At 44.4% G+C, this 23638-nt stretch overlaps 1 protein-coding gene across 1 annotated transcript in view; it reads left to right on the top strand.

Annotated features, from left to right (window-relative positions):
* The window catches only part of fat4 (FAT atypical cadherin 4), a 104527-nt gene that overhangs the window by 62823 nt on the left and 18066 nt on the right, over window positions 1-23638 (top strand). The window contains exons 3-8 of the mRNA XM_020509301.2: window positions 2854-3115; window positions 3874-4224; window positions 5678-6600; window positions 12044-12218; window positions 22117-22297; window positions 23156-23406. Of these exons, the coding sequence (XP_020364890.1) occupies window positions 2854-3115; window positions 3874-4224; window positions 5678-6600; window positions 12044-12218; window positions 22117-22297; window positions 23156-23406 (2143 nt within the window). The remainder of the gene's footprint in view (window positions 1-2853; window positions 3116-3873; window positions 4225-5677; window positions 6601-12043; window positions 12219-22116; window positions 22298-23155; window positions 23407-23638) is intronic.

Raw genomic sequence — 23638 nt, 5'->3', positions numbered from 1 at the left:
AGAACACTGGGTGCTAAAGAAGCAAAATAACAACGTAACAGCCAAAAAGACTGCTGAAAATGCAAATGAGCGTGACTGAAGCTAGTTCCTACAAGACAGTTACTAAAGCCTAGTAAATGACTGTGTATTTACCTCACATGTAAATACACAGCCATTTACTAAATCAACAGTCCTAGGGGGAGCATAACTTTGAAAGTTCCTTCTTTTGGTACTGTGCATCACCTACAAATCTAGTTCTTAAATGACTGTATCAGTTTAGATTGATGGATTGTAAATAGAAGCATTAGTACACATCACCTCTCAACACGTTGCTGTGATTGGACTTTTAACACCTGTCTTGTGATTGGCTCACACGGACTAGTCTTGTTTCAGGACTAGGCCGTTTCTCGACAGCTCTAGGAGTCTCTCTCCTCACCCCGCGCTGCTGCAACTCATCTGCTAAATTAGTTTCCTTATGCCCAAGTCTGGCCCGGGAATCCTGCTCTTTAATTGGTTGCCCCCCACCCCCCTCTTTCTTCCCTCTGTGCCTTGGGACGGCTGTAAACTAGTCAGTCTTTTTACAAGGGGAGGTCAGGGGAATGGTCGGTGTCAGCGGGAGACGATGGACCCGCTACTCCTTTCCTCCTCTCTCCTTTTAATCCCCCTACTCTCTCCCCTCCACTCACCCTCTTCCCCCACTCCTCCACCTCTGTTTTAACCCCCTACTCTCTCCCCTCCACTCACCCTCTTCCCCCACTCCTCCACCTCTGTTTTAACCCCCTACTCTCTCCCCTCCACTCACCCTCTTCCCCCACTCCTCCACCTCTGTTTTAACCCCCTACTCTCTCCCCTCCACTCACCCTCTTCCCCCACTCCTCCACCTCTGTTTTAACCCCCTACTCTCTCCCCTCCACTCACCCTCTTCCCCCACTCCTCCACCTCTGTTTTAACCCCCTACTCTCTCCCCTCCACTCACCCTCTTCCCCCACTCCTCCACCTCTTTTTTAACCCCCTACTCCTTCCTCTCCCCTCCACTCCCCCCCTTTCCTCACTCCTCCACCTATTTTTTAACCCCCTACTCCTTCCTCTCCCCTCCACTCCCCCTCTTTCCTCACTCCTCCACCTCTTTTTTAACCCCCTACTCCTCTCCCCTCCCATCCCCCTCTTTTTCCCTTTCCTCCTCTCTCATTTTGAATCCTATCAGAGAATTAATTAGCAGACGAAGGGTGTCTGGTTCCAGTTTGCAGCCCAGGTGGCTGATGGGAATCCCAGATCCAGCATTCAAATTGATGACAAGGGCCTGTTAGATGAACACAGCCTCAATCTGACCTCTCACAAAAAAAATACCACTCTGTAGGTCTGGGAAGGAGAATGAGCTCTCTGGAATTGCAATGGGGGTAACTCACAATGATGAGGTTTTTGTCCTTGATAAACTTGCAATAAACTATTACTACTTACTAAATGCATCAACTCCATTTTATTGTATCTTGTCAAGATCAAAAGTACCCTTGAAATCACCCTGAAATGAAAGATGTTTTTAGCTTTTGACAAGTCAAAACATAATTCCTCTGTTGAAAAGTAGTAGCTTTTGAAGTTTACCTTTTTCCCTCACTTAGCATCAGACATCAGGAGAGAGTCATCTGCTCTGGTATTGTGCTCAGCACAAACATAAATGTTAAAATCTGTCGCCACTGTTATTCAGTTGTCATACCACGTCCAGTCCTCTACTCAAAATGCAAAGGACCACTATGGCTTTCACATGTGTACTGGGTTGTACTTGTCCAAGGTATCATGGGATCTATTAGTTGCATTTATAGAGGAACTCTATAGCCCCAGAGTTCAAAGACCAAGAGAAAGGCCCAAGAGAATACTGCCATTCAGCTCCTGTGACTTTTTCTTTTCACCCACATGACCATTCTATTCTGAGGGGAGCTTGCTAAGTGATGCATTTGCGATATATTTCACTCATTGAGATTTCTAATATAATAATGTCTAATCTATTAGCCCTAGAATAAGGTATTTGATAAAAGTGTGAACGCACGCAGTGGGTGGTTGTGAACATGAATTTCACTCTCACAAAGAGAGTAGTATGATGTCCCTCTCTCCCCCTTCAGGACTTTGCCTAACCATAATCCTTAACCTATGTTAAACATCACTGTCTCGTGTAAAAGGATCCACCCCTTTTTTTCAATTTTCGCCTAAAACTGCCTGTAGCTCAGGACCTGAAGCAATGATATGCATATTCTTGATACCATTTGAAAGGAAACACTTTCAAAGTGAAACAGTTTGTGGAAATGGAAATGTTAAATTAACGTAGGAAAATATAACACATTAGATGTGGTAAAGATAATACAAAGAAAAATAATGCTTAAAAATAAAACTTTTGTACCATCATCTTTGAAATGCAAGAGAATTATTCCAGCACAGGCGCAATTTAGATTTTGGCCACTAGATGACAGCAGTGTATGTGCAAGGTTTTAGACTGATCCAATGAACCATTGCATTTCTGTTGAAAATTTTGCATCAATACTGCCCAAATGTGCCTAATTGGTTTATTAATAGATTTTCAAGTTCACAACTCCTCAAACAATAGCATGATATTCTTTCACTGTAATAACTACTTTAAATTGCACAATGTAGTTAAAATAACAAGATTGTAAGCTTTCTGCCAATTTCAGATATGTCTATGTCCTGGGAAATGTTCTTGTTACTTACAACCTCATGTTAATCACATTACCCTACGTTAGCTCAACCGTTCCGCGGGGGACCCACCGATCCTATAGAGGTTATTAAATAAAGCCTCATAATAAAAAATCGATACTGAATCTTTCTGCCATTAGAAATAACCAATTATAGCCATTTGTATTTCTTCAGGGTCCTAATGCACTGGTGACCTACACCATTATCAGCGGTGCCGATGACAGTTTCCGGATCGACCCAGAATCAGGGGACCTGATCGCCACCAAGAGACTGGACCGGGAACGTCGCTCCAAGTACTCCCTGCTGGTCCGAGCTGATGATGGAAAGCAATCCTCAGATATGAGGCTGAACATCACTGTCAGTGACGTCAACGATCACACGCCTAAATTCTCCCGTGGAACGTACTCCTTCGACATTCCCGAGGATATGACTTCAGGTAAAAGGCTTACTGTCACATGGCGTTGCTTGTAACTGCCAGGTTCTTTCATGCTTACTCAGTGTGAAAGTTCCAAATTAATTTCTGCTAAAGTTTATGCCATTCCACGTGAATGTAGTCTATCTATATCTTAAAGGCTTTTAATGCAGACGTTTTGCTCGTTAGCGAAGTCAACAAAGATTGTAACACTTTATTTTAAGGGTCCATAATAAACCATTTATAAGGCATTTACAATACATTTTTTTCACTGTTTATGAATCATTATTCCCATATTTGTAAATGTTAGATATTCACATATGTATATATAGTTCGTTAAACATCCTTTGTTGTGTGCTTGTTCTATTATCAGGTACTGCAGGAATGTCTACCAATGGCATACCCATCTTTTTGTGAGAAATTACACTAGTCACTCAAAACATTTAAAGTATTTCTACATTATAAATGGCAATCACTTTAGATTAGGGACTGCAAAAATACTTTAATAATGATTAGTAAATGGTTTATTAATTTTGGGAGTAATTATTAATAAATGGTGAACAGACAATTTATATATTCCTTATAAATGGTTTATTACAAACCATTAAAATAAAGTGTTACTGGGACATTGAATCTGTTCATTAAACTGTGGTACTTGGAAATATGAAATGTGTTGTATTTTTTTCTATGGCAGTTGAATGAGTTGGTAGGCAGACGTGAAGGAAACCCAATCCAACAATCCAAAAACCCTCTGTCTGACTGTCTGCTTCTTGACTTGTCAGGCTCCATTGTGGCGGCCATCCTGGCTAGTGACTCGGACTCGGGGATGAACGGCGAGATCACGTACTCCCTGGAGGAGGACGACGAAGACGAGACCTTCCTGCTCAACCCCGTCACGGGGGTCTTCAACATCACGCGGCCCCTGGACTATGAATCCCAGCAGTACTACATCCTGACCGGGAGGGCCCAGGACGGCGGTGGTCAGGCCAGTTCAGTCAGGGTTTACTTCAATGTCCTGGACGTCAACGACAACCCTCCCATCTTCAATGCCACCTCCTACAGCACTTCGGTCACCGAGAGCCTCCCCCCTGGCTCCAGTATCATCACTGTAGGGGCCAGTGATGCAGATGACGGTATGTATGTCCCTTCTGTCAGTTGCTGATTTCCATAATAGAATAATCTGCCACACCAATGACGTAAACGGATGGTTCATGAAAAATGCAGGTGAACCTGGTCAATATAGCATGGCCCATAACTATTGTTCTATGACATAACACCTGTAATGATCATGTAGTGAAGGCAGTTAGCTAAACATAATATTAAGTCATATATTTATTTTCCATTTGTCATTCCTGTCACATTGGGATCATGTTGTGAAATACGGTCCACTAGTCTTGAGGTACTTATCAATTTCAGGTGGTTACCTTAGACTGCTTCATGCTGTTATAACAGCTCTGCCATCCCTTTCTGACTGCAATTACCGCTCTGACCATACCAGGCCTAATGCTGTTACTGTGACCCACATTCCTGGGGCAGAAGCCTGTCTTGTGTCTCCCAACGTCAAGCCTCTTCTCCTCCACTGTCCACTTGCTCTCATTGACCCTCACTGTCGATAGTCAGTCACTGTTCTCTCTCTCTGTGATCTTGACGTTCTCACAACGTTCTCTCTGTGTGATCTCAACGTTCTCTCAATGATCTGTTATCTCAATGTTCTCTCAGTGTCCCCCCGTCCCTCAACACTAATCATTATTGGTAGCACTCACAGAAGTTCCTCAACCCTTGACCCCTGTAGACGTGGTTGTAACCTAAGGATAGAAGTAAACTTGGCCTTTTTGATAAGGGGTTACCTGTGTTCAGTAATAACGTCTGGAGTGTGGGAAGGTGCTGGGCCGCTTTCCACATGAATACCCCCATGACTTGAATTACAGACGCAAAATTTAAGCTCTTTTTCCCCCGGCTCCAGGTGAGGAACAAGGATTAAGCTAGATTTCAAGGTCTAATAGTTTGCATTTGCCCGGTTTCTACAGTTAGTTATTTCATTGAAATTAATGTTTCGATTGTGAGGGAAATCCCCAAATTGTAGAATCAGTAAAGGAGGTGATTTTAAGTTGCTGTGCGATTTCTCTTTTGAAAAGGATTGATTACCCTGCATAAAGGCATCCTCCATTTGGAGGAAGAAAGTGGAAGGCTGCTGAGACAGTTGTCTTTGTGAAGACATTAAGGCAATATGTGGAAATGCATGTTGATAGTGAATATAACATTATAATTCAGACATACAGTATCTAACAGTCATATCTAAACAACCTGGCATCAGTCCAAATTATCTACGCTTGATGTGTTTAAGGTACAGTGCAGTATATCACATGACATGTTCTCTGGGATATTTTAAGGTAATCTAATCCTACCCCTTCCAGATGAATACTTCTCGACTTGAAACAGAAAGATCCATTATACTCTAACTACCCCCTACCATAACAAACAGCTGAAGCAAGCACACAAAGCTTCTTCAGAGCTTCACATTTTCTAGTACAAGCAACTAACGCAAGGTAACCAACTCCAAATCTATTGCTATGGCTTGTCTTCCAGGTCCGAATGCCCAGCTACTCTACTCCATCGCATCGGGAGATCCTCAGAGCCAGTTTGACATTACCAAAGGTGGGGTACTCCAGACAAGAAAGGCCTTGGACCGGGAGGCCCAGTCCTTCTACAACCTGGTGGTCATTGTCCATGACCTGGCCCTCGCCCCCATGACTCGCTACACCAGCACGGCCCAGGTGTCCATCATCCTGTTGGACGTCAACGACTGCCCACCAACCTTCACCTCCCAGAAGAGGACCTATATCCAGGAGAATACTCCAGTGGACACGGTGGTCTTCACGGCCCAGGCCATTGATGCAGACAGTGGGCCCAACAGCTACGTGGAGTACTCCCTGAAAAGCCCCTTTGGGAACAAGTTCAGCATAGGAACTATCGATGGAGATGTGAGGCTGGTGGGCGAACTGGACCGGGAGGAGATGTCCAATTATACATTGACTTTGGTGGCCAAGGATAAGGGCGAGCCGCCGCTGTCTTCAGCCATGGATGTCACGATGCTGGTGCTGGACGTCAACGATAATACACCCAGTTTCTCGCAGAACATCTACGACATCGAGATTGAGGAGGACACGCTGACGGGCTCCGATGTCATCCAGGTGTTTGCCAGCGACGCTGATGAGGGAACCAACGGGCAGATCCGTTTCTCCATCGCTGGGGGTAACATCAAATCTGATTTCAGGATTGACTCGGTCACCGGATGGATCTCGGTGGCCAAGCAGCTGGACCGAGAGGTGCGGATGTCTTATTCGTTGGTGGTCCAGGCTGCCGACCGCGGAAGCAGCTCGAGGGTGGACCGCGCCACAGTCAACATTGTGCTGTTGGATGTGAACGATTGCCCGCCGGTGTACGAGCTCTCTCCCTACTCTGTGAACGTTCAGGAGAACGCGGGGAGTCTCCCCAGCAACATACTACAGGTCAGTGAGGTCTTTCACTTTGTTAGTCATTCTAGACAATCATGGTCAAACCTTATTGACATTTCTGGACTGGGAATTTAAGTCTCATAAACAAAGCACCAATTCATATGCCAAGCTTTAGACCTTCAACAAGCTAATGGCTTAACTTAATTTCTAAGAATATTAAGCCATTAAGTATGTATGGTATCAGTTTACAAACTTTACATACCGTACATACTTGCGGAGTGGCAGGTAGCCTAGTGGTTAAAGCGTTGGACTAGAAACCGAAAGGTTGCAAGATCAAATGCCCGAGCTGACAAGGTAAAAATCTGTCGTTCTACCCCTGAACAAGGCAGTTAACCCACTTCTTAACGGACTTTCCTAGTTAAATAAAAAAAAAAACATCAAGCATGGTGGTCTTGATTTTACGAATTAGCATAGAAAATAGGCAATTAAAAAGATAAAGAATGATAGCAATGAGTACTGCTAGTTTCACTCTTTTTTAGATAAAAAAATATTTATTTAGAAAATTTCTTTGAGGTATTACAATCCAAAGTATCAAATTGAAGTGAATGAGAAAGGACCTCTCTACTGCAGTGAGCAGACACACATAGAACCTGTCTCCACTGCAGAGCAGACACACAAAGGACCTGTCTCCACTGTAGATCTGTCACGCCTGCTCCTGCTCTCCCTTCCTGGCGCTCGAGGGCGCCGGGCTGCCCTGCATTACGCACTCCTGCCACCATCATTACGCGCACCGGCTTCCCTTGTCTCGCGCATCAGCGATTCATTGCACTCACCTGGACTCAATCACCTGTCTTATTTCGTCAGGCTCCCACGCCTCGACTGGATTGTCAGGCTCCCGTGCCTCAGCCGGTACGCCAGTCTCCTACGCGTCTGCTGGTTCGTCGGGTTTCTACGCCCCAGCCGGCTGGTCCAGCGCCTATGCCTCGGCAGGCCCGTCAGGCTAGTCCAGGTGGGACGCCGGGTGGCACGGGTACTGTCACGCCTGCTCCCGCTCTCCCTCCCTGGTGCTCGAGTGCGCCGGGCTGCCCTGCATTACGCATTCCTGTCACCATCATTACGCACACCTGCTTCCCTCATCACGCCCATCAGCGATTCATTGCACTCACCTGGACTCAATCTCCTGTGTTAATTCCTTCCCTATATCTGTCTATTCCTCAGCTCTGTTCCCCGCTTCAGCATTGATTGTCGTATGCCTTTGTATTACCCGGTTCAAATGCTGTTCCTGTCCTGTTCCATGTCTGTGCTACATTAAATGTTCAAGATCAGACACACAAAAGACCTGTCTCCACTGCAGAGCAAGCACACAGAGGACCTATCTCCACTGTAGATCAGACATACACATGACCTGTCTCCACTGCAGAGCAAATACACAAAGAACCTGTCTCCACTGTGGAGTAGACACACAAAGGACCTGTCTCCACTGTAGAGCAGACACACAAAAGACCTGTCTCCACTGCAGATCAGACACACAAAGGACCTGTCTCCAATGCAGAGAAAACACACAAAGGACCTGTCTCTACTGCAGCGTGCAGACACACAAAGGACCTGTCTCCACTATAGAGTAGAAAAACAAAAGACCTGTCTCCACTGCAGATCAGACACACAAAGGACCTGTCTCCACTGGAGAGCAGACACACAAATGACCTGTCTCCACTGCAGGTCAGACACACAAATGACCTGTCTCCACTGCAGGTCAGACACACAAAGGACCTGTCTCCACTGCAGAGAAAACACACAAAGGACCTGCCTCCACTGCAGACACAGAAATAACCTGTCTCCACTGCAGACACACAAAGGACCTGTCTCCACTGCAGAGCAAACACACAAAGGATCTGTCTCCAATGCAGCGAGCAGACACACAAGGACCTGTCTCCACTGCAGCGGGCAGACACATAAAGAACCTGTCTCACTGCAGTGAGGAGACACACAAAGGACCTGTCTCCACTGTAGCAAGCAGACAAACAAAGGACCTGTCTCCACTGCAGAGCAAACACACAAAGGACCTGTCTCCACTGCAGCGAGCAGACACACAAGGACCTGTCTCCACTGCAGCGAGCAGACACACAAAGGACCTTTCTCCACTGCAGCGGGCAGACACACAAGGACCTGTCTCCACTGCAGTGAGCAGACACATAAGGAACCTCTCTCACTGCAGTGAGCAGACACACAAAGGACCTGTCTCCACTGCAGCGAGCAGACACACAAAGGACCTGTCTCCACTGCAGCGAGCAGACACACAAAGGACCTGTCTCACTGCAGCGAGCAGACACATAAAGGACCTGTCTCCACTGCTGAGCAAACACACAAAGGACCTGTCTCCACTGCAGCGAGCAGACACACAATGACCTGTCTCCACTGCAGCGAGCAGACACACAAAGGACCTTTCTCCACTGCAGCAGTCAGACACACAAGGACCTGTCTCCACTGCAGCGAGCAGACACACAAAGGACCTGTCTCCACTGCAGCGAGCAGACACACAAAGGACCTGTCTCCACTGCAGCGAGCAGACACACAAAGGACCTGTCTCCACTGCAGCGAGCAGACACACAAAGGACCTGTCTCCACTGCAGCGAGCAGACACACAAAGGACCTGTCTCCACTGCAGCGAGCAGACACACAAAGGACCTGTCTCCACTGCAGCGAGCAGACACACAAGGACCTGTCTCCACTGCAGCGAGCAGACACACAAAGGACCTGTCTCCACTGCAGCGAGCAGACACACAAAGGACCTGGCTCCACTGCAGCGAGCAGACACACAAGGACCTGTCTCCACTGCAGCGGGCAGACACATAAAGAACCTGTCTCACTGCAGTGAGGAGACACACAAAGGACCTGTCTCCACTGTAGCGAGCAGACAAACAAAGGACCTGTCTCCACTGCAGAGCAAACACACAAAGGACCTGTCTCCACTGCAGCGAGCAGACACACAAGGACCTGTCTCCACTGCAGCGAGCAGACACACAAAGGACCTTTCTCCACTGCAGCGGGCAGACACACAAGGACCTGTCTCCACTGCAGTGAGCAGACACATAAGGAACCTCTCTCACTGCAGTGAGCAGACACACAAAGGACCTGTCTCCACTGCAGCGAGCAGACACACAAAGGACCTGTCTCCACTGCAGCGAGCAGACACACAAAGGACCTGTCTCCACTGCAGCGAGCAGACACACAAAGGACCTGTCTCCACTGCAGAGCAAACACACAAAGGACCTGTCTCCACTGCAGCGAGCAGACACACAATGACCTGTCTCCACTGCAGCGAGCAGACACACAAAGGACCTTTCTCCACTGCAGCAGTCAGACACACAAGGACCTGTCTCCACTGCAGCGAGCAGACACACAAAGGACCTGTCTCCACTGCAGCGAGCAGACACACAAAGGACCTGTCTCCACTGCAGCGAGCAGACACACAAAGGACCTGTCTCCACTGCAGCGAGCAGACACACAAGGACCTGTCTCCACTGCAGCGAGCAGACACACAAAGGACCTTTCTCCACTGCAGCGGGCAGACACACAAGGACCTGTCTCCACTGCAGCAAGCAGACACACAAGGAACGTCTCTCACTGCAGTGAGCAGACACACAAAGGACCTGTCTCCACTGCAGCGAGCAGACACACAAAGGACCTGTCTCCACTGCAGCGAGCAGACACACAAAGGACCTTTCTCCACTGCAGCGGTCAGACACACAAGGACCTGTCTCCACTGCAGCGAGCAGACACACAAAGGACCTGTCTCCACTGCAGCGAGCAGACACACAAGGACCTGTCTCCACTGCAGCGAGCAGACACACAAAGGACCTGTCTCCACTGCAGTGAGGAGACACACAAAGGGCCTGTCTCCACTGCAGCGGGCAGACATACAAAGGACCTTTCTCCACAGCAGCGAACAGACATACAAAGGACCTGTCTCCACTGCAGCGAGGAGACATACAAAGGACCTGTCTCCACTGCAGCGAGGAGACATACAAAGGACCTGTCTCCACTGCAGTGAGCAGACATACAAAGCACCTGTCTCCGCTGCAGCGAGCAGACATACACAGGACCTGTCTCCACTGCAGCGAGGAGACATACAAAGGACCTGTCTCCACTGCAGCGAGGAGACATACAAAGGACCTGTCTCCACTGCAGCGAGCAGACATACAAAGGACCTGTCTCCGCTGCAGCGAGCAGACATACAAAGGACCTGTCTCCACTGCAGCGAGGAGACATACAAAGGACCTGTCTCCACTGCAGCGAGGAGACACACAAAGGACCTGTCTCCACTGCAGCGAGCAGACATACAAAGGACCTGTCTCCACTGCGGTGTGCAGACACACAAAGGACCTGTCTCCACTGCAGTGAGCAGACACACAAAGGATCTGTCTCCACTGCGGTGAGCAGACACACAAAGGACCTGTCTCCACTGTGGTTAGCAGACACACACAGTGCAGCTTGTCTGTATACTGTTCCTACAAGGAAATTATTTTGCAGCTGTGTGGAAACGGCTCCAGCGGCAGTGGGTTGCCACACAAGAACATGTCCCTGTGCCAACCTGATTTGGCCCTCTATCTGTGCCCCGGCGGGCATTAAAGACAGAGCCCATAATGCACTGGCACCACTGGAGTAAAGTACTTAAGTATAGATACTTTAAAGCACTACTTAAGTAGTTTTTGGGGGTATCTGTACTTTACTTTACTATTTATATTTTTGCCAACTTTTACTTTTACTTCACTACATTCCTAAAGAAAATAATGTACATTTTACTACATACTTTTCCCCGACACCCAAAAGTACTCATTTCATTTTGATACAAAAATGGTCAAATTCACACACTTAATAACATCCCTGGTCATCCCTACTAGATCTGAATGGCGGAATAAACACAAATGCTTCATTTGTGAATTATTTCTGAGTGCTGGAGTGTGACTCTGGTAATCCGTCAATAATATAATGTCATAAAAATTGTGTCGTATGGTTTGCTTAATTTAAGAAATGTTAAATGGTTTACACTTTTAGTACATTTTTAGCAATTCCATGTACTTTTGATACTTAAGTATATTTAAAACCAAATACTTCTAGACTTTTACTCAAGTAGTATTTTACTGGGTGACTTTCACTTTTACTTGAGTCATTTTCTATTAAGGTATCTTTACTTTTACTCAAGTATAACAATTTCGTTTTTTTCCACCACTGACTGGCACTCTCAAATGAGTCCTTTTGGTCTGAAGATTTATGCCTAACCTTACAGCATCTGGAGAGGAGGTTGGAAAAGACCAATATCATATCTGACATTTTTTGGGCATATTTTCAGTAATGTCTGTCCTCCCAGACAGATGTTACAGTCTTACATTTTTCTGATCTCTGAGAAAATCTATTTTTATTGTGTCCATATTAGGATAGCCTCAGAGTCATGAGGAGTGCTTCACTCTGACTTATCCGTCTCATCTTTGCTCTCTAGGTTATGGCCAGGGATGATGATCTGGGTTCCAATGGCCAGCTGAGTTACATGCTGAGCGGTGGGAACGAAGAAGGAGCCTTCAGTCTGTCGTCCAATGGTCAGCTGATCCTCACCCAGACCATGGACCGCGAGGCTCAGGGGAACTACACCCTCGTCATCACGGCAACCGACTCCGGTAAGAACAGCTGAGAGCGGTCCATTTATAATCTTCAAGTGTTTCTAGCATTTTGACACGACAGCATGAAGATGGACAGCGACTGTTTTATTACGTGTTGTCGTCCATTGGTGTTCGAAGTGGCACACCTGTGCTAAATACCTACCATATTCAACATGTTCAACTTAGTGTCTATTATCTCCTTGAAAAGAGAGCCAATATCTGGCAAAGGAAGAGCGATGCTCCGTAGGATGCGTCTGTGTTACATCACATGGACATAGACCCAAGTATCTTAACACAAAGCAACTATTTCAACAAATCATGGAGTTCATTCTTATTTCACACTGTAAGCTACGCATTGTTTTGTCATGCAAATGTCAATATAGGGGTATTATCTTTGACGATAAATCGTATAGTTTTGACAGCTAGTTGTCTGTACCTGCACCGAAACTCCAGTGTTTTTCTTTCATCGCTTGTTCTCCAGCTTCTTTTTAAATAGGGAGCCAATTTGTTTCCAGCACTTTTATTTCCATGACTGATCAAAACTAATTGTCTCATGCTCTCTCTCGACTCTCTGCAGCAGACATATGGTGAGCAATACATCAAATCGCAATAAATTGGAACATCGAATTGGCAGTAAAATTACTGTATCGAATCTCAATACATACAGAATCACAATACATATCGTACCGGCACCTAGATATGGTAATATGATATTGTGAGGTCCCAGGTAATTCCCAGCCCTAATTATTCCCAAGCAAGGTTTTTTAAGTATATCCCAGGAAACCTTGTTGCAGCATTTCATAGGGCCCTTCTCTGTTTGTTTGGATACAGTGGTGGAGCTTGTTTTATCTAGATAAAAGGTTAGGTTGTTATTCCATAGAGGTCAGTAAATATGCAGTTAAGCGAGTACATGCGTATCCTCGTCCGAGCCAAATCACATGGTATGTAAGTTAAGTATATGTTTCTTTGGTCTACTCTGGCATGGCCGTCATGGTGAAAGGGTGGTTCTGTTTAATTCCTGGACTGACCATGTGACCAGTAGTAATGATGGGTATTTTTGACTTGGCATTGACTTTGGTGAGAAATTTTACAGTAAAGAGATTCACTCTCTGTAGTGTGCTATAATGTTGGCTAGTGTGCATTAGGATAATGGATTATAGTCAGGGCTTCCCTCTTTGCAATGTCTCAAAGGTGTATTGTGTCAGACCCTGGGTGGCATCTTGCCACAGTGTTTGTTTTGGACATGTGCAAAGGATTTAAAGGCACAATCTATAACTTCAATATCCAGTCAAAAGTACTGCCTCTGCACTTGTCTTTTAAAACTATGGCAGTGACAAAGCCATGAAATGTGACACAACTATACTGATTTTGTTTGATTTATTACTTACAATAGGCTCAAATTCAGAGATTCAGATCATGATTAACTACACCATTCTGAACCAATTAGGACAATTATTGTGTTCCTTTTGATATCTGCTCCAAAAGTATGCCATTGCTTGAAGCCCTGTCAACAAATGCAAAATATGTTGATAGAATATTTTGGAAGTTTTACCAATGAAAATGCAAAAAAGAGGGATTTGAGTAGGAAATTGAAAAACCCATAATCATAGTACAGTCGAAATTACCCTGTTGAGGCTGAGGCTAAGACAGGGAGGGAAATGGTTACCCCATTTACTATCTGGCAGGACATCTTTAAGGTAGATGTTGAATATGTTCATTTTAACTCTTTGTTTACTGCAAGACCACTTCTCAAAAAGTTCATTACAGTAGTTTTGGAAAGTGTTTTAATTGCACAATTCAGAACGAGCTGTCGTGTCTAATTGATGATTCCTTTGGGTGACATAAAGTAGGCCTATGATTAGTTATGTGTAGTTAAAATATGGTTGATGTGTGGATCATGGAAGGAATTCCACTTCAGGGCTTGTTTTGCTCCTCTGTCTTGTGGCTGACACTCTTTCAGGGTCTGTCTGAGGGTTTCAACGAAGGTAAACTCATTAACCGGTGGCTGAGTGGAATTTCAGGGCCAACTCTGTTGAGTGGAATCTGTCATGAAATGTATGGAAACAGAAGAGCTCTCTGGTCCTGGTTCTCATAATGCTTTCTGGCTGGGGAACAGGGAGTTTGGCACACTCCTGTCAATGTTTGGAACTCTGCGCTCTGGCCCGAAATGTGGCACAAATACAAGTTGCATAAAGGTGTTTTACAAGGAGGCTTGTTGAAAGGAAACTTGAAGATCAGATCCCCTTGCAGTGGAAAGTTGTTGGCATAATTTCTGAGGGAAAAGTGTGACCAAGAGAGAAAGATAACGGGACTGTGGAGTCCCAGGCAACTGTAATAGCTGTATGGGGTTTAACATCAAACATCTGGCATCAACTGAAGGAAAATCAGATTTGTAGCCCACTGCCTAGCCACATACCAGTACAAGTTATCCCCCTCATAGAAAAAATCTGAACACATAAACACACATACAACAGACATTGGACACACAACACATGCTACAATATGTTGGCAATGAGTGATACTGGAACTGTTTTACTCAGCCACCACAGTTTGAAAAAACACATTTTCTGTATGACATGTTGGTAAGTTATAGTAGCAGCTAACCTTGAGTATGCATCGTTAACTTTCACAGAGTTGCTTCTCACCAAACAGGAATTTTAGATGTTAGTCCATATGTTTACAGTGCAGTTCATGTATTATCTCAGATTGTTTTGATTGTTTTACATTTACAGTAACACTTGCAGAAGTTCTAAAGTGTTGTGAAGAAGAGAGAAGAAAACACTGATGTGGTTTACTGGTTAACCTTATGTTCTTTCCTTACAGGGGGGATCGAAATGATGGGGGGAGGAAGTGTTATAGTGTGGACACTTCATAAATAATGACATTGAATATGTATTGTACTTACCTGTAGTATAGTAGGATTGCTATTCATGTGTGCAATGTTATTATTGGCATTGGCATTGACCGTGATGAGGTCATCACCCGGAGACAGATCTGTACAAGGCGACTCTATCACATGTTGAATTCGCTGTATCGCTTTGCTGTGTTTGTACCGTTTGTACATGGCTGTACACCTTTTATTCCTTAGGTTGGAAGTAATGAAAAGTAATATAGAAACGCATGTGGGCATTCCTTGTCAAGTTACTACACTACGTGTTGATGCAACCTGAAGGCATTATACATGCATTCATTTAGGCTGTCTTGGGAGCCATTCTCTGTTGTGAATGCTTATAGCACAATTATAATGCACGATAGACGACTGCCTTTGTGTGATGCTAGATGACATTGAACGTTAACAGGTTGTGCTCACTCTCATACTGTAGAATGTCTCCATTGTCTAGGTCACGTGCGTGTGGTGAGAACGTCTCCGGAGGAACATTGACATGCACCACGTTTGGTTCCATTTATTAAAGAGGAGGGCACAGTAAATCCCCCAGCCCATGCCTATGGCGGCGCTTACCATCGCATAGAAATCCCCTCTTTCACATCTCGCCATAGGGCCAAAGTGTGTGTACTTTCTCCCTTTCAGGTCTAAACGACCGCTTAGCAGATAAAGGATTGTAATGAACATCCCATTTGAATGCAGGATCTTTTATGAATCTGGTCTGAAAACCTCCTAGGTTTCTTAAGTATTTCCAGCGTAGGATTTATCCCTGTTAGGAACGAATGGTCTGGTCATCTTAAAGATGATCTTTGTCTTGGATTATAACTATTGCTTTTTAAAGAGGTTTTTGAGAGATGTCTCACCTCGCCCCTACTGTGCTTTAGTACTTAGCTCAGTAGAATGATTTCAATGGAAAGTGAAGCTAACAAAGTTTGGAGAATTACTGATACGTGTTGTAAAAGCATAGATGGGACCTTGCCAAATCATTGTCCAAAGCTGGCCACAATAAATATTTAATGGGGTCCATTTCTGAAGTCCTCTCCAAGGCAGACTAGTGGCAACACAAGACGAGGCCAAATAAAATATCAGGTTCCTCAAATGAACTTTAACAGACCTGTAACATTCTAGATCAACTCTTAAAAACCGGCGCAGTAACAATGTGGTCTTGCAGGACGTTTTATTTTCCTATGCCTCTTTTTCCACCCCTGGTTTCTGGTCCGCTTAACAATTGTGGGAACATAATGTTTGTGTAAATAGCTTTAGTGTCTAATAAGTGTTTTAAAGAGGTGGCGTGGGTTGGATGATTAGTGCTTTGCGGCAGCCAGGAGATCCACGTTTTTAAAACCGTGGCTCTCTGTGACACTGATGCGGTCTTCTCAACCATGATCACGCCACTAACACACAACACAGTTCATCGCAAATAGGCGATTTTCCGCCACAATAATTCCAATAGTGTCTTCTAAGTCGTACTCCATGGGCATTGAAAACTACCGGCATAGACGGCTCTTCAGTTGTTACTCTTTTTCACTTTTGGAAACAGCAGAAAAACATGTCATTTAAAAGACCTGTGGGCCTACTGGGCGACAACAATGTCAAAACCATTGAACAGTTCAGCAAATGAAAAGCGTCGTGGTAATAAAAGCACAAGAGGCAAATCACTTCATAAACTCCCAGTACGTGTCCTGCAGTAGGAGAAAATGGCAGTTTGTCTATGAATGGACTTTTCCTGTCTGTCTGCAAACCGCCAACCCCTATTCATAACATAATGGGGGAAAAATATGTCTAACCATTCAGATACAGCACTCCATAAATAACTGAAAGCTCTATAACATTCCAGGTATCATTTGATGAATACTTCTGAGATTGCTGTATTATTAGAAATCGGGTTTTGAAACGGGAAGTGGTCTGTTGTGTATAGCTGGGAATATCCTTTTATATTATCTCACTCATTAAGTGTGAGAAAAAGCCCTGTTTATTTTGTTCCATTTGGCAAACCCAGCAGTGGGATAGCTCGCACCCGACAAACACAGCTTCACCATCCCCATTCAGGCGTGTTGGAGCGGGCACATTAAAAGCAGCTTTGGTCGCAAAGCAACAGGTTCTCAGGAAGAGAAAATGTCAATGTCGGGCGAGATGGCGGCCAATTCACTGTGAGTAATGATGTGTTTTATTTATGCCGTCCCAAAAGAACACAATCTAGCCGCTGTCCATAAAGCGTAATTAACAGTTTAGCCTTAAACTCCCAGCTACAGATGGCTGTCAGATAAATGTACACATCCATCCTTCTTCCTAAGTCAACCTGTCTGGGGCTTCCAACTTTAATGAACCCTAGAGTTTGGACAACGATGCTATTGTTCTGATGAACCAGGGTGTTCAATGAGAGATCACTCAATGATTTTGAAGGCAGAGATTATCCCCAGAGTCAGTAAGACACCCAAACCCAGCTCTTACCACTGCTCAGACTGGCCAATCCCTGGAGGACACAACAACCTTCCTCAGGGGGGGTGCAGCCATTTCCTTCCTCAGGGGGGGTGCAGCAAGTCAACTCCCTGCACAGATCTCAGTGTGTGGCATATGCTCACCAACCAGCTTCAGATAGTTTCATTGTAATTATATGTCTTTTGTACCCCCTCCAGCTCTGAAAGGATGGCCCATGCCACCTTTTCCAGGGCTAATGTGATTTGTCCTCTGGTAATGTACACTAATAAGGTGCTTAGACTCGGCCATATGTTTATGCTAGACAATGCTTACTGGGGAGGGCTTAAGGCCGGCTTACAGGGAAAGCTGTCAGTGTGTGTTTAAGCCAGAGCAGGCAACGCAGATGGAACACAGCACTCCCAGTGAGTCTTCAGGGCTTGTTATTTTGGACGCTGACACTTAGGGTTATTTAGGGTTCTCCCATTCGCTCATTTGATCCCACCAATAACAAACATTTTAGGCGCATAGGCTTAAATGCAATAATTGCATATTAGGAAGGAATTGAACATTGTTCTTCTCACGACCACTCCAGTCTCTTCGGTATAATTTAGAAATATCAAATACAGTTATGTTTTGGTCTCAGCTGGCCGAATTGTCATTGAGCGAGCCTAGGGGGAATGAATCATGCTTAAATTGGTATTGCTTTTCTGATTGAATTAAGGTGGTGAGGGATCCTCATACTGCGTTAGTGCTTAAAGTATTTATCTGAGGTGTTGTGTTTCTGCGTGTGAAATGGGCTATGATGACTCAATGTCTCTATCATTGTCTTATTTCTCCCGTACTGTAATGGCTGCCGATGGAATCTACACGGTTTTCTGAATACCATCAGCCTGTAGTCTTGGAAATAAAAAGTGAACTGTGGAGACAGGTCTCTCGTCAGGACTTAGCTTGGGCTTAGCATGTAGCAAAACTATTTTCTGATTGAAAGAGCACATTTCTTGTGAACAAACCCCATTTCTTCATGTTGTAATCTCCAAGACATATTTTTATTAAATATATACACTTTATATATACACGTCGCCAAACAATGAGTGGTGTTTGCTGGCAAAACATTTTAGAATCACAGCAAAGTCCCCCAAGTATTATATACAATGTGTCTCCCAAAGATGTGAGCGGTGTTGTTGATATGTCCCGGTGTGAGGTAAATACTGATCTATAAAAGTGTAATCATCAAGAAAGGATTGTCAGGTCAGAGCAGCTTTCCTACACTCTTAGAAAAAGGGTTCGGCTGTCCCCATAGGAAAACCCTTTTTGGTTCCAGGTTGAACCCTTTTGGGTTCCATGTAGAACCCTCTGTAGAAAGGATTCTGCATTGGATTCTACCTGGAACCAAAAAGGGTTCTTCAAAGGGTTATACTTTTGGCTAAGCCGAAGAACCCTTCAAGATTCTAGATAGCACATTTTTTTCTTAGATTAACCCCGGTGTAAAATTATGCTAATGAGGCTAACTCAAGTCCAATAGAGCAGAGTTGATATCTGACATTTCCAGCTCCTCAAGTATAGTAAACAAGGATCAGAAGGTTGATTTCAGCCTAGTCTTTTTAGTTGAATCTTAAGTTAAGTAATTTAAAAAAATCATATTTAAGCCTTTTTTCCAGTGGATGTAATGAAGTTTGGCCCTACCCTGGAGTATCACCGGAGATGGCACTAAAAAACATGATGCGGTTTCATACTAGCTCGTAAATAGTGTCAAATACACAGAACTGCTGGTGCAGCAGGAAGAAAGAGCTCTCTGGGAACACATTTTGTCTATGGAAACAATACTTTATAACCACAATGAATGGCACCACCACCGGTGCTGCAGACATCCCAGTATAACTTTCCACCAGCTCTCTTTCCATGGCATGATGATGTAATTTGTCATATATCTGCAGGCCAGACAAGGTTTGCTTGCAGCCAAACCTACTGTATGCCTAGTTCTGCCATATCTGCCCAGGCTCAAGCCATTGGTCACAAGTGGTGGAAACGTTCACCATTCAAGTCTGCAAAATTGTTGACCTTGATACTTTGGTTGCCAGATTCCAGTGCAGACTGTTTGGATGAGATGCTGGCATTTTCAACAGCAGTTTTTTTGGAGAGAGCATCCTTTTGAAACAGCGTCACCTTCTCACTTTTTTATTCCTCCATTCACAGTCACATTTGTGAACTTGTCTTGTTATCAATATGGGTGGGAACTTAGCATTATATTGGTGTGGGTGGTAGCTATGCTCTCTTCCTCCCGTATTCAATGTCACAGAAGCAGTCATGGAATATTTTCTCCTAACCAAAACTATGCATCAGCACCATACTTTGCATACTTGTATTTGCACACAGTATTTCATTCCATGATGACTGAATCTGTGAGCCCACAGAATGTAGTAAGAGATCTTCAGAACTATGTACACATTATGGACACACAGCAGGTCAAAATGAAGAAACTATTGTTATGTGCTAGCAATGATCCCTTGGAGGTTAAGAAGTAGACTGTGGAGAGAGAAGGATGGTGTGAGACTGATCCACACAGAAAGATGTGGAAAATACCTCATATGAACCATGGCTGTCAACAAGGGTGTTTTTAATTGAATCACTTCTAGATAAGTTCAACAGATATCCATGCTCCACTGAGTTAATGACTGTCGCAGACAAAGTCAATTGGTTTTAAAAGACTCTAATCGGTCAAGGAGTTGCAGACCAGAACATCCTTAGCCGGCAACATTGCAGGGCTCTTACGAGATGTTGTCTGCCAAACAGAGCTTGCCCGGAAACAGTGGCTCAGCGTTCCCTACCTTAAACCGATGCAGACACCTCCTGACATGGATTAAGAGGATCAGTTGTAGAGTGGCAGCCATTTAATCTGCTTCCATAACAACCGGTGAAACAATGACTCAATCTTGTCAATCCCGTCACGTCGCACGCTCGTATGGGTGATGACACTAAGCACAGAGACCGACATGTAAATCACATCGGACCACTACTAAGCAGTTTGCTGACACATATGTTCTGATACTGGTGCCAATGGTTATGTCATGTAATGATGACAATCCAACTTAATGCTATTTATAGTATTCAGCGTTCCATGCATTTAATTTGGGGGGGGTCTTAAAAATTGTATTGTCAAGGCTGCCCTATTTTCTACTTTGAAACATTTTGCTTGAAATGATGTACTGCATGATCGTAAATGACCTTGTCATATGCGCTTTTCAAAGTCTAACAAAGCCTAGAGTTGCTAATAAACATACAATTGTGAAAATTAGCAACTTTTCTTGAGGCAAAGCAATGAATGACTCATCCTTGTAATGACTCACCAGTATAGTTTGCGGTTTCTGTGCCTGGTACTTTGGGATAAAACTGTTGACTTTTTCGCTGTGTATGTTATCATTTATTTTGTACTGGAATGCATTTTTTGTAGCAATTTGCAGTGTGTTTGTGCTAACAACTGCTGTGCTGATCATAGCAGCTGAATGTATGAAGGATTTAGCTAAATCTGCAGGTATTAGATTAAGTTATTTCATTTAACATAAGTATTTGAGAAGGATTTCTTGCAGAAGTGCCATCACCCCACCGCTCATTCAATAAATATAAGGCTCTTCGCTGGACCATAATCCCTTTGTCATCCAAATGAGCAGATAAGCATTAGTTATGCGGCAAAGAGCTTATGAGGATGTGTTATTAATGAACATGATCTTTACACATCAAGAGAGCCCTCCTGGCTCTAAGGGATATGCTCCCTATTGTCCCCCTGCATTACATTCTGGAGTGTCTGTATGTTTTGATTATGCACAGGCTCCAGATCAAGAGAGATTATTCATGGCCTCTTTCCAAATGTTTCTTTTATTATTGTATTATTAATCCGTACCTCTGCACAAGGTTCAATTATTTGACATTAACAGCTGAATATACAGCTGCATATTAGCCACAAGTTCGTTGGTAACACTTTACATTAACAGGCCGTCTAAAGAGAAGTTTGTGAAGGGGCAACTTGAGCCAGCAGATGTTTGAACCTCTCTGTGTTTCTGCTTTGCAGTTGGTTTTAATCTACTATTGATTTAAATCCATCCCTCAGGGCCCGAAGTGCCTTATTTCGTCACTCGCTTGGCGAAGGAACGGCTAGATTTTTGCTGAAAATAGAATGTTCTGTTCTCTCGATTTCCACAAAGTAACTCACTGAGTGCTGCTTGCCTCAAAATAGATACCGGTACCTCAGCAACCAGATTACATCTATGATGTCCAAGACCCAGGGAAGGACACGTTCTAAAGATTCTGTTTCAGAGCTATTGATGTCTTTTGACGTGTTGTGTGTTGATGTGGCAGCATGGCTCAGAAAGCAGGACTGGTGGTGACCGAAGACGTTTGCTGGATTAAATGCAGGGATCTTGTGGTGCAGTCCCTGCAAGGATATAAATTGCTTCAGCATGTAAACGATAAACCCGCACAATAACTCATCTTTCACACAAAATGATATTCTAACTGTGCTCATATGGAACTGCCTTAGGTATTTCAAATAGAGTTTTCTCTTGTTCCTTTGATATCCTCTCATTCCCTTTTTGTCTTTTTTCCTCCCCCTTTTATGACCAGGCTCTCCTCCCCTGAGTGGAACGGGTACGGTCACCATCTTGGTAGATGACGTCAACGACAACGTCCCTGTGTTCACCTCGTCCACCTTCCACACCACCATTGCAGAGGACGCCCCCACCGGCACTGACGTGCTCCTGGTTAACAGTTCCGATGCAGACGTGGGCCTCAACGGTATCATAAGGTACATTCCAGAGCCAGACGCCCACCCCACTCCCTCCCTAGGGTCATAGGCGGGCTCCTGTTACCCCAAGTTGGACATTTTACTCAGATCGGAACCCCGCTTGTTCACCCTCCCCTCGACCCGGTACCCCCAATGGGGAGGCGCATGTGGGTAAGGCAACTTGCCCCACTTTCCCAAAACATTGTAATGACGATGTTAATTGGCTATGACAGAAGTAGTATCGGGGGTTCCACAGGTTCTAGGCCTTACTGGAAATCAGAACCAGTTGCCATCAGTTATTAGTTTCCATTCTCACAGCCCATTGACTTGGGCTTTTTTACTTCTGCTTTTGAACTGTTTGGACCAATTCTGGTTGTAGACAGTTTGGTTGTTTGTTGTCCGAATAAGTCTGTGTTCTGCCTGTGTTCACACTTTATTCCATAATTTGTCACCAGTTTCAGGGGAAATGCTTTTCTAGGAAGCCTTTTCAAAATATGTGCTCTTGTGTACATGTAGATGTCAGTATATGTTTGTGTCTGCGACTTACTGGAAACTTCTGAAAAGTTGAGTGAAACACTATCCTCTTTTGGAAACCAAAAAAGTATGGCTCTTTGGTCACAAATAATTCCGGGGTGTCTCCAACCCTGAACTTCAGCAGAGAGCAGCTTGAATTAGAAGCCTCTGTGAGAATGAAAAAATACAGGAGAAAATGGAAGTACCAACTTGGATAGAATATTAAGATGGATACCTTAAGAATTGGGTAATGCTTTGATAGATGGTGCTTTCTTCAAACCAAAGAAACAGCAAGGAAGTTACATTAGATCTGTGTTTCTCTGTTAAATGTGTCCTCCGCATGTCCTCTTCTGTGTGTCCCTACAGTTACAGCTTGACTGGAGGCAACGGTCAGTTTTCCATCAACCCAGGTACAGGCCAGATCATCACCAGCTCCTTACTGGACCGGGAGGCCAGAGCCAACTACCAGCTCCTAGTTGTGGCCACAGACGGGGGGCAGCCCCTGGGCATGTCCAGCTCCGCCACTGTGTCAGTGGTGGTGGCTGACATCAACGACAACCCTCCCCGCTTCCACCACCACCCCTACGTCACACACATCCCTGCCTTCACCACAGCAGGTGGGTTCAGATTTGACCAATTCATCTTAATGTCAAATATTAATGTTCTTCTATATCGAATTATATCATGCTTACACAGTACAATATATGATTATATAATTAAAGTGTACTGTATATGAACCCCTATGAAATTATTACTTTTGTGAAAAATATTGATGATGAAGTGAATATCTGTTGTACTTATAGTAGTTATAATGAGGTATTTTGTCTCATTTCATTCACTCATTCTCAT

The sequence above is a fragment of the Oncorhynchus kisutch genome, linkage group LG19, assembly GCF_002021735.2.
Source record: "Oncorhynchus kisutch isolate 150728-3 linkage group LG19, Okis_V2, whole genome shotgun sequence".
Taxonomy (NCBI): Eukaryota; Metazoa; Chordata; class Actinopteri; order Salmoniformes; family Salmonidae; genus Oncorhynchus; species Oncorhynchus kisutch.
This window is presented reverse-complemented; position numbering and strand designations above follow the sequence as displayed.